Source organism: Austrofundulus limnaeus, unplaced genomic scaffold, assembly GCF_001266775.1.
Source record: "Austrofundulus limnaeus strain Quisiro unplaced genomic scaffold, Austrofundulus_limnaeus-1.0 Scaffold376, whole genome shotgun sequence".
Classification (NCBI taxonomy): Eukaryota; Metazoa; Chordata; class Actinopteri; order Cyprinodontiformes; family Rivulidae; genus Austrofundulus; species Austrofundulus limnaeus.
In genome coordinates this window covers 418,765-430,554 of record NW_013952778.1, presented here as the reverse complement: position 1 = coordinate 430,554, position 11,790 = coordinate 418,765, and the positions used below count along the sequence as shown (strand labels likewise).

At 40.9% G+C, this 11,790-nt stretch overlaps 1 protein-coding gene across 2 annotated transcripts in view; it reads right to left on the bottom strand.

Annotated features, from left to right (window-relative positions):
• Nucleotides 1–1,329: 1,329 nt before the first annotated feature.
• LOC106528401 (microtubule-associated protein 1S) overlaps nucleotides 1,330–11,790 on the bottom strand; it is a 15,494-nt gene continuing 5,033 nt past the window's right edge. Inside the window, exons 3-10 of one of the 2 annotated variants that reach the window (XM_014023557.1) lie at nucleotides 10,802–10,884; nucleotides 10,290–10,427; nucleotides 9,312–9,822; nucleotides 9,144–9,230; nucleotides 5,463–7,933; nucleotides 5,159–5,297; nucleotides 4,847–5,055; nucleotides 1,330–3,282 (exon numbers count right to left, since the gene is read on the bottom strand). In XM_014023557.1, coding sequence (XP_013879011.1) covers nucleotides 3,127–3,282; nucleotides 4,847–5,055; nucleotides 5,159–5,297; nucleotides 5,463–7,933; nucleotides 9,144–9,230; nucleotides 9,312–9,660 — 3,411 coding nt within the window. In that variant the 5' untranslated portion in view covers nucleotides 9,661–9,822; nucleotides 10,290–10,427; nucleotides 10,802–10,884 and the 3' untranslated portion in view covers nucleotides 1,330–3,126. The remainder of the gene's footprint in view (nucleotides 3,283–4,846; nucleotides 5,056–5,158; nucleotides 5,298–5,462; nucleotides 7,934–9,143; nucleotides 9,231–9,311; nucleotides 9,823–10,289; nucleotides 10,428–10,801; nucleotides 10,885–11,790) is intronic. The other variant, XM_014023556.1, reaches the window with a different exon arrangement.

Below are 11,790 nucleotides of genomic sequence, written 5' to 3'. Positions count from 1 at the left end.
CAGAGAAAAAACAGAAAATAATATATTCACATATCTCACCATGACATCATGGATATCCAGTTAGGAATTTAACAATTAAAATGAAAAAACACATGGGTTGATGCTTGGAGAGATGTTAAAATGTAGTCCAATACAGTGAATAAAGATAACACAATGTTATTTAGAGTAAATAACAAAGAAATTAAAGTCAGCAGTATTTTTTAAAATTAATTCTTAAACCAATAAATGTTAGTGTGCATGTTCAGGTCAAGCCAACAAATATATGTTAAATTTATTGTTTTTTATGTTCCCAATCAGAGCAGACATTTTGACTTGGGGTTCAGGTGTATTAATGAGGGCTGCATCCCATTCTACAAATGTTCTGCTCAGATGTTCTTGCAGAACAGCTGGCAGATGCAGAAACTGAATGCAGCTCTTATTAATACACCTGAGCTTTCTCTTCTCTTTCCCTTTTATTTCCAGTCAAAATCTCCACAGGGAAATAGACCTGTAATTCAAGAAGGTCAAACAAACAACAACAAAGTTAAAAGACAAATGCTGACACGAATGGTAAAGTTTTATGATACTTTTGACCCTTTGATCCCAGCCGTTCTTTCACTTTTAGTTTCAGATATACAGTACTTTGCCACATAAATACAGTCAGATTCTTCAGCTYTTATTTACAGCTAGCTGTTAACACTGTGACTCGTGTGATGCAACACAGGGCAAAAACACACTTTTTTATTTAATACAAAGTCACAATCTTGTAAAGATATTTAAAAACACAAAGTGCCCTTTTAATCATAAAATCATTTAAAGGCCTGATTCCTGATTTGTTAGACTATAAGCACTATTATTATATTACAATTGCAGGAATAGTCTCAGTAACACTATTGTCATAAAGCTGTTGAGTATAATACAATAATGTAATTCTTCAGATTAAGCCATTATCACTTGCTGGTGACTGACAGGAAKTCAGAAAATGTCTGTCAGTCTGTTKGCAGAGTAAAAATCTTGACATGAAGGCCACAGTGACACAAGACCTTTAAAAGCAGCTATACAGCCTGTCTCACCACAAACTGAGGATTCTTTAAAGATGTCATGTTAGATTCAGCTTTTATCAAATGAGCCGGTAGCAACACATCATACAGCTCATTACCAACTGGGTACAAACCATCCATCCATCCAGTATATATACCAGCTTCTTCCTTTCAGGGTCATGCGGTCACTGGTGCCCATATCCAGCAGTCACAGTGCGAGGGGCGGGGTACACCCTGGACAGGTCGCAAGTCCATCACAGGGATACACATATGGACAACCATTCACTCTCTCACTCACACCTAGGGACAATTTAGAGTTACCAATTAACCTAACAGTCATGTTTTTGGTGTGTGGGAGGAAGCCGGAGTACCCAGAGAGAACACATCTGGTTTGCGTACAAACCAGGTACTTTCCAAATACTTACCAGGTATGTGCCTGATGCCATGCCATGTCATACGATAAGACTAAAAACATATAAAATACAAAATCTTTTAAACTAAAAAAAGTTGAAATCTCAGATGGTGACAAGAGGCAATGTAAAGGGAAGTTTTTTAAGATTCAAAYGTAAACTTACAACTGGCCTATCTATTTTAAAAGCAGTTTGTTTGACACTGCAAATCCCCTAGAAGCCTACATTTAGTTTTTTGGACACTTGGTCACACTTTTGATCAGCCAGTCTGCTGATCTGAGAGAACAGGTGGGTGCATAGGGGTGTAAACTTTTGCCGATTAAAAGACGTGACAGCATTCTGGACCTGACTGATCTTGTATTTAAAGTGCTCTGCAGTAATCTTGCCAAGTGGTGAAGATGGATAACTGTCTCAAAGGGATTTCTTGAAATTAGTGGCTTTACGTTCGCCAGCTGCCTCAATTATGAAAAATGCTTGATATGATCCCAGTGAACTCAGAGAAGCCAGGAACCATAACTTTTGTCTTTTTCTCATTTAAATATAAAATGTTCWGAACCATCCAAAAGTTAAGGTCCTTAAGACATTTTATTAGTGGTTTTGAGGGAAATGCCTTTTTTCTTTGTGGGGGGAACAAAAACCTGACAGTTGTCCACAGAGCAATGAAAATTAATTTCATGCTTTAAAAATGGACCCAAGTGGGACTGACTAAAAGCAGAAAAGGAAAGGCCTTAAAACTGAGCCCTGTGGGACTCCACATGAACACACGATTTTCAAGACTAACAGAAATTAAAATATTGCAGTCCACTGTGTCAAAAGCACAGTACAAGGACAGTTACCAGAATCAATAATTAAAACACTGACTTTAAAAATGTTTTAAAAAGTGATTCTGTGCTGTGAGATTTAAAAACAAACTTTAAACCACACCCATGTCTAATGTTTAAAAATCTCCTACAAAGATGTACCCAGTTCTTACCAGTTACTTACTAGGGATTTACAGGGTACATACTAGGTACTTATACATTTTTAAAGGGCACTTACCAGGTAGGCTTTGTAGCAGGTACTTTCGGTGTACTTATAAGTGCTGGGTACCTACAGGGTACGTGCTGAATACTCACTAAGCACGTAACTGTAATGTATCTTATAAAGGTAAACAAGGTCCATACTAAGTGCTTGTTGGGTATGTACCAAGTATTCATGGGGTGTAGACTATATACTTCCTTGCAGGGAACATACTGGGTAAGTAGTGGACTGTATCGTGTATTGCTACCAATGAGTCCGATTTGAAAAATTATATGCAATGCAAACAATGATTTTTATCTTTACAATTCTTCTCATATTGATGGTTAGATGTTGAATCAGAGGCAACGAACTCTGACCATACTTTAATGCAAGCTTGCAGTCTTTGACACTGTCTGGTATTTTTAATGATTTACAGCATCATTTTTCATGTGACTCTATGTGCTGCAGGCTGACACACTTCCCCTGCAGTCACTTTTAGCTCCTCTTCCATATTGAACAGGGTCATTGGTGAGAAAAGCATGCAATATTCCCCCAAAGAGACGTGTGATCCACACCTACAAAAGAAGCTCAACGTGTTTAACGCCTCTCATCTACTCAGTCGTGTACATGCAGAAAAGAACGGGGTGGTTCCCCAAAACGTCTGTCTCTTTCAGTGTTGCATGATGTGTCAGTCTGCCTCAGAATTCAATCTTACAGGCAGGAAAGGTCTCATCCTGCATAGCGACCGTGCTGTTAGATCCCAGGACAGTGATGCTYAGCTCCCGCTGCCTGTCCAGAGTCTGCTGGTACCACTCCTGCATCGATGCCGACTCAAAGGTGGGGATCACTGTCACCTGAACACAGAAACTGACTTGGTAATTTATTAAAACTCATGAGTTTACATAACATTACAGTGTTACTGCCAAAATGAGCCTATTTTTTAAATCTCCAACATATTTCATGTAAAAACTGATTTTAAGCAAGTATGGGTCCAACGCAATCTAGTTAATGTGTCTGCCTTCATAAATATGCAGAATATACTGTATGGTGATTATCAGAAAATGTAAAATACTGGGAGGAGGATGCAAATACAATCATTTAGCACCCACAATGTGATTTATCAAACCTGAAACTAATGGTTGTTGTTTTTGTATCTTATATTTAGCACGTTTGAAGGCAGGTGCAAACTGGCTGCACTGCACCTCACTCCTCCAACCCACTCTGCCGCAGAACATAACACAGCTTATAAAGCTTCATAAAATTAACAGAAGTATACTGTAGTGTGCATGTGTGCTACCACTGCAAATCTTTAAACACTGAACTGCGCAGTCTTTGATTGCACTTATTTGTTTTCTCATATTTGTGTAAAGTTATTGGAGACTGTTTCTGTGGTGATAGCAGTAGCACACGCACAATCCTCATTTCAACAAGGCATGTAATTTTAGTAGATCACCTGCATCATGTCCATTAATAGCACATGCAATGTAGCATTCTTTTTTTGGGACCTATGTAGATCAGGCCCATAATCTGATTGCTAACTGATTGCACAAAATGTTTATGGCATGCAAGGCAGTGGGCAATATGCTACTTTATTTTCTTGCAACTCTAGTTCCATCTAAAAATTGGCTATTTTTGCTGCGTTCCATTTATATCGTATTCCCAGAACTGGTAAATGGTAGTGTCGTCGTTTCCCAACAAACCATATGAAACTGCATTCCAGTTAGCCAACAGGCTAACTGGAATGGAATCTATTGTTGCTGCTAACCTAGCTACAGCACAGCTACATTATAAACAATGAAAAACAGAAAGCTCTACTACGTATGTCATTCAAATAAACATTGATTTTAATAAGTAAAGCATTGCACAAAAAACACACTACTTGTGTGAATGATTAAACATGCACAAAAAATTAAGCAAGATAATTAACAGTAAAAGTTACAGAGTTAACTTTCTAAAGCTACTAGTAGTCACCATCTTGAAATAGAAACTGGGGGCAGTTTCATTTCTTCCACTTTACGAGTGGAATATTACCACTGGAGTGGGCATTCCAGATTAAATCTACCAATGGGAACTGGGAAATTATCACTTCCCAGGACTACTTAATATTTTTATTTTCTTTCTATTTTACCTGTATTATTGGCGGTCACCCTGCAGTTTGACTTCTTTTCTTGTATCAAGCCCCTTTTTTATTTTCAAAGTGTAAAGAATGTGGTTTTAGTTTATGTTTGAGCAGTGCAAAAAAAGCCAATGAAACAAGTTCTCTTAAGTTCTTTTAAACACTCATATAGTCACTCTTTATCTGCCTGAACAAGAACTAATTCTTCCCAAGTTCAGAGTTAAATTGTGATGTTGAGCACATTACCATTTGAAGAAAGCTGTCGATATTGTGCATAAATCAATAAATGTGAGTATTCCTACCTGCATAGTCTCCGGCCAGGATGTTTTGCCATCCAGCAGAGCATCCAGAGTTTGCCTCATCAGCTCCTCCCGCTCTGGACTGTTGCCACTGATGATGTAGCAAGAGGAGCGAATACACCTGAAGAAGTCCACAGTGACTGTGGGAGACGAGGATCCAGAGGGAATATAGGCCAGGTCCACATACACACCAACTTCACTGGCAGAGGTAGCTTTAGAGCCCAAAGCAGATACATCAGGGACAGAATTGACACTTGAACAGGCAGCAGGTGAGGCACAGTGGAAAAAGATGAAAGGAAGGCCTTTTTCACTTACCTGGACCTGGTGTGGATTTTGCTGGTGCTGAGCGAGTGCTGGAGGAAGGCGTACGAGTAAGATTCCCCTTGATGACTCCAGTCTGGCTCCCGGTCCGGTTTTTCACAGAGCCTGATTTCAATGGGCTGCTGTCAATARCCTGGTGGTAAAACTAAAGTTAATTTGGGTTCAGGTCCAGTGCTGCCAATCATTTTAATGAGCGTCTGACATGATATTGGGAATAATCAGTCAATTTTGACTGCAAAGATTATAGTAAAAAACACTGTTACACAGTTACACAGTACTGATACACAAACATACTCACAGGTGACATATTTTTGACTCTGCTTCCAGTGGCTTTTCCTCTTTTCCCATGAGCTTCAGAGTCTGACTGAGGAACTGGCATGGAGGTGTCAGGGTGGGGCGGAAGGGGAGGACTGTCTCTGAGGGGGGCTGGAAGAGGGTCGGGGGGCAAGGCCTGACTGCTGTCGCGGTCACACGGGGAGTTKGATGGGTCACTGCATGACTCATCCGAGTCTGAGTCCAGGACTCCATCAGCTGTGGTGGATGGGCAGTCCTCGGTGCAGGCGGGGGCATTTGACTCGCTGGGMGACCGGTCCTTGGGGTTGTTGTTGTTGCCGTAGTGGTTTGAGGCAAAGGCTCCTTTGGAGGAATCACTGGTGCCTGAACTCGAGTCAGGCTGCTTGAAATGCTTGAACTCGCATGGAGAAACCAAGCACAGGTCCACGTCGTGAGCTGAYGCCTCGAAATGCAGCGTGTTTGGCGCAAACGGTCTCCCCATGTCTGAACTCTGACCCAAAGATCTGGGTGGTTTCTTCACCGATAAAGGCATTCCCACAAAATAACCGCCATTTGAGTGAGACTGGTAAACACTGTTGTCTCCTTCTCTCTGGCTCACAGTGGTGGGTCCCTGCTCAAAGGACATGGACAGGGATTCATCTACTTCTGTGGACTGAGGCGAGCTCACCTCGGCTGGTAACGAATGCGTAGTKGTGGTGGTCACAGAAGGAGAGGGCTCTGAAGATCCGTCTTTAAACGCACCCAAAGAAAGAAAACTGAGGTGTTTCTCTTTAGAGTTTGTGCAGTTTTCAGAAACACCTTTGGACTCATCGCTCTGTCTGGATGACCCATCGGGATCGTAGGCATCCACTGAATCAGGATTATCCTGTGCCTGTAGTCTGCTGAGAGCGGTCCTGTTGCACCACACGTCATCTGGGGAAAGACAGTAGGGCGTGTGGCCTGCGCTGTTGGGACGTGAGTCAGGAGAAACAGGTTCCACGGTCTCCTCATCTGGGCTGTTAGGGGCCTGGTTCTCTGGCGAGGCCTGCGAGGGAGAGGTGTTCCTCAAAGCCCCATCCAGAAGTGTGTACTCAGTTGGCGTTAYGTCTAACTGGACTKTACATTCCATCTTTGAAGTCTTRTTCAAAGGAGATGGAAATCCTACAACTTTCACAGGTCTGCTTGATTTAATAGGCTCATCTGGAAGGTTTTTCTTGGGGTCTGTTTCTGCWTTCTTATCAGCCCCAGGTATGTGTTGCATTGAGCTGATACTTTCCACTTCCATTAGCCCTGAACCACCTGCTGCTTCCTCTTCTGATCTGTCAGCAGTTTTATTGCACGACTCTTCACTCAAATCTTCAAGTCTCTTTATATTTCCYAACTCACTGCGTTTTTGTTTTTCTTTATCAGCTGTTTCCACCTGCCCTGGTTCCTGTTCACTTTCCTGTCGGAGCCTGAGAAAATCCTCTGTCATGTCCTCAGGGGTAGACATTTTGGAGCCGTGGTGGTTCTCTGGCTCCCTTGTTTGATTCTCTTTCTCCTTACAGAGAKTTTCTGACTCTACAGTTTTTTGCTTCATTGACTTGTTGTTTKGCAGTTCTGTGTTTCCGTGGACCTTCTTGCTGTTGTTTGCCTCATTTCCTGGTACTTTTTGTGATTTCTTCTCTCCCATTTTGGAATCGTTTTTTGCATCCTTTTTGGGTTTTGTTTTATTTTCACTCTTTGCTTTTGAAGAGACACTGTTCCTTTTCATCTGTTCGTTCCTTTTACTGCTGTTCTCCTCTTTATCACCAGTCTTCTCTTCTTTTTTTCCAAACTTCCCAACTCCTTTCTTTGARCTATTCTTTTCTGAAAATGACGATTTATGTTTTAAGCTTGTYTCCTTGACTTTGGCTTTGTCCATGTCTCTTCCACCAACTCCAATTAAAGTCTTTCCCTTTTCTTTTCCCTCTTCYTTAACTCCTCGTTCTTTCACATACTTGGGTGATCCCTCCTTCCCTTGCGACCTTCCACTGTCCAGGCTATCTGTCCTCTTGACCTTTCTGTCCTCCCCCAGTCTTTCAAGGTCTCCAGTAGTCACTGTTGGTTTCTGAAGGAAGTCCAACCCCTTGAGCTTCTCCAGCCCCTGGAGCAGCTTTGCCTGTGGCGTTACGCCAGGGAACAGCACCCTGACCACCTTCTCTTGAGGACACGCTGGATGCCATACGAGCAGGGCAGAGACTGAGGCCAGGGTRGCAAGAGGGAGACTTTGGGATTTGGACACTGATATGGTTTTATCAGGCCAGTTTTGCATGAATGCCTCGTACTCCTGACTGGTTTTCCCTGGACTGAGGATGTATAAATCCAGCTGTCCCACTCCCATCTTTTGGAACAGGGTTAGCGGTTTAATAGGTACTCCTTGTGGTCGAAACATTGGATGCGGCTTAATGTCTAACTTCTTTAGGAGCTGTAGGGTTACAGCTGCCTGCTCTTTGGTCCTCAGAACATTGTCTTCACCTTATAAACAACAATAACCCAAATTACTTTRATTTMTACRGTTATGAATCTACAACCAWTACTCCCCAAAARTTTGGGATGTTGTGTAAAATCTTAATAAAAATAGGATGCATTGATTTGCAAAYAAACACAAAGGCTGACATCTAGTGCCATTGCTAAAATCTATTTTGGRCTAGCACCAGGCCACCTATGTATCTGCAGCTGACCTGGTGCTAGCCACGCATGCCCCAATTGGGAAGCTGCATCTGGGCCACCCAAGGACTGTCATTCTTTCARCTGACTGTTAGTTCATTGTGTGGGCCAGAACTGAGCCAGGTCAGGGTCGGGTGTTTTGTGCATTGTGTAACATAGTCAGAATTGTAAAGTAACTAAGTACAAATACTTTGTTACTGTACTTAAGTAGAATTTTTGGGTATCTGTACTTTACTTGAGTAACTATTTTTCAGCCTACTTTTTACTTCTACTTCATACATTTTCACACAATTATCTGCACTTTCTACTCCTTACATTTTTAAAAAAAAAAAGGCAAGAAGAAGAAAGTTGTTACTTTTATTTCATTTTTTCTTGTTTTCATCCCAGCTACTTATTGTAAAAAAATAAATACTATCCATATAAATTGTGCCTCCTAGACAGAGTGAATTTAACTGTGGTTGAATGAGAAGTATAAATACATAAAATTCTGATACCGTATTAGTTTGTACACAAACAAATCATGTCACACTCCAGCAGGACATAATCATTAAAATAAAAGGACTGTACTTAAGAAGTATTTATAATTCATGAATTATATTATTGCATTTGGCTCGCAGCCCTCAGATAGATTTTYATTTTGGAGAAAAGGTTTGGGCACCCGTGCATCCTAAATTAAACAAAAATGAATTATGTTAATACGATACAGTCATTTCTGCATTTTTTTGGGAGGCCACCTTCTAATAAATGTCATTACAGAAAATCTAACTGCTCATTTTAAATCAATACTTTTCCCTTTAATACAAAAACTTTCAGTACAAAAAWTATCAGAAACTTTAAGACTTTTACTCAAGTATTATTCCTAAAGCAGACATTAACTTTTACCAAAGTAATTTTTTGGTAAGGTACTTGTACTTTTACTCAAATATCACTTTGTGGTACTTTATAMAACACTGAACATATTAAGCACTTCAAACTTTTAAACTAAGACTGTAAAAAAATAACTTTTTGTACAACTCACAAGAAGGCTGATGTTCTTGCAATCTGCTCGGTGCATTTAAGAATACAACTCCAAGCTCTGGAGAGATAAGCTTCTTAGACAAGTCATCTGTGCAAACAGAAATGAGGACATTAAAACAAATGACACCGTTTGTTCTTTATTTCTTTCAATGTGAGAAAGTTATCATACCTTTTATATCAGAACTCAGTTCCTTCTCAGCGACCTTCCTCTCCAAGAAGGATATGACACCAGGCAGGTTGTCTGTGCTGATGTGCGTCAACAGAACCGCATCCACTCTGTCAAGATGGCGAACCAGCTTCCAGAAACAGGCCTGAGAGTCTGAGCCACCGTCCACTAGCACCGTGAAACCRTTGATGGCGAAGAAAGCGCAGTCGCCGCGGCCGGCAGGGAACACGTAACAACAGGGCCGGGACAGTTTGAGGAAACCCACAGTGGTTGGAGGCGGCAGGAGGTCAAAGGGGGACGCAGGGCAAATYGTCCCAGAAATGAGGGATGTAAATTCCCCCAGAGACTGCATGGTGGGGAGCACCTCTGGAGGGTTGATTTGAAGGGTGAAAGGACCCTGCAGGGGCGAGTTTTCTAAGAGAGTCTTCCTCCACTGTCCGGTGTTGGGACAGCTGAGGGTCAGATGGGTTTTAGTGAGGGGAAGGCAGGAGGCAGAGCTCTCGTTATCTTCAAACTGAAAATAAAAGAGATGTTTTTCAGTATGCATGCACGTAMAAGAACAAATGAGTTCTTCCCAATTTTTATGAATATTTCCGGTCACCAAAAATTGAAAGTGGGCACTCATGTCTTAGTCTCCACATACTTGTTTGTCTGACTGGATGGATTTGAATATAACTCCCAAAAAGTAATCTCGAGACCTGACAGCTAATCACACTTAGCAAACATAGAAATTGGTAAAACTCAGCTCAATTTAACAGAGGTTCAAATTGAGAGGCTTCACCTCACCTTTTACCATATTTGATTGCTATACTCAGTTAGCTGGAGGTCTTTTTCCTTGTTTATAAGTTGTATTTTTCATTTGTTAGTCATGCCTTCAGATCTACAAGCTTTATATGCWTTTGCTAAAAAATTATTTTCCAAACTCATGCAAAAGAAGAAGAAGAATTTCAGGCATGTTTTTGCCTGGTTGAAACATTGTACCTGCTTTGATATTATTTGTCTCAGATGTTCTGGTGAAAACAGTCCCTTGTTAAACAGCAGGTCTCCGCTGTCCTCCACACTCAGGCCGGCCAAGATTAACAGCTTATGAGACGATTCCTGGGAGAGCAGGGCAAACACCTGGCAGTGGAGCAGAGGTGGAGAAGTCTGTTACTTTCAGTGTCGCTCATGGAAAATAATGGTTAGGCTGAAAAGATTCAAAAAAGAAGGGAAACAAGGCAAAAGTTGAACACTTCTTAAGCTAAGAAATAKAAAAGCTTGTTTGATTGGTCGAACAAACATAAAACAATCTCTGGAAATAAAGTAGAGAAAAGCACAAAATGTAGATGTTGTTTATTCACATTTATTACCTATCACTGCAGATGAAAGGGCAATAAATGGCCACCACAGCAGAGCAATTTGATTATATTCTTATTTTAGAAATCAAAATGCCAGATTATTTATTTATTTATTTATTTATTTATTTCAGTTTACAGTCAGCCGTCTGACCTCACCTCTGAATGAGCTGACTCCTGAGACGGACTGATCAGCACCTGAGTGTCCAACGCTTTGGTCGAGTGGCGAAGACACTTCTGCCCTGAAGAGGCAGAGACAGCCCGACAGAAAGCAAAGGAAGAGCAGAGAGGGGACAGTCAGAGCTGCAGGAAACAGGAGCCAAACGTGGAGAAGGAGCCATAAAAAAGTCATGGAGAAACTGGGTGGGGAGTCGACTCAGTGATGAGAAACAGAAAAAAAAAGGAAGGGAGAACGTAGAGCGGCTGAGTCAGATGAGCTGTGTGAGGAGGATGTGCCGAGTTTATTGTCTGCAGGGAAAGTTCAGTCTAAAGGGAACTGAATGAGTGTCTGAAGCCACAAACCTGAAAACAGTGGCCTTAATATGAAGRGAAGTTTTTGGATCTTTTTGTTACACAATGATGTGTTATGTGACTGTAGCAATTAAACTAATGTTAAAGTTTACAGTAATGTGTAGAAGTCTTTAACTTCCTTGTAATTTTTTGCACTAATTTTTACTCCAGTTTTGACCATCCATTCATTATTATTATTTTTTTACCAGCTTTTTCCTTTCAGAATCACAGGCAGCTGGTTTATCTCAAGCAGTCTGTGTGAGTGATGGGGGACACCCTGGACAAGTCGCAAGTCCRTTACAGAGACAAATAAGACAATCAACCATTCACACTCTCACAGGGACAATAGAGTCAATAATAAACCCAACATGCATGTTTTGGTTGTTTTGGTATTCAGGCCAACTAAGAATGACATGAACTATTCACAAAAACACTTAAATCAAGTTTCTCCATAAAACAGCCTGCTACATACAACCCAATAAAGACCGTGTAGACCTGGTTCAAACCCAGTAAGTACATTGAAAAAACAAACTTTTGGGTGTAGTAATATTTATTTAATTATTCTTTTAAATTTTACAAAAAAATATCAAAATCTCTAAACTACTAGAATTTACTACAGTAAATAAACAATATACATT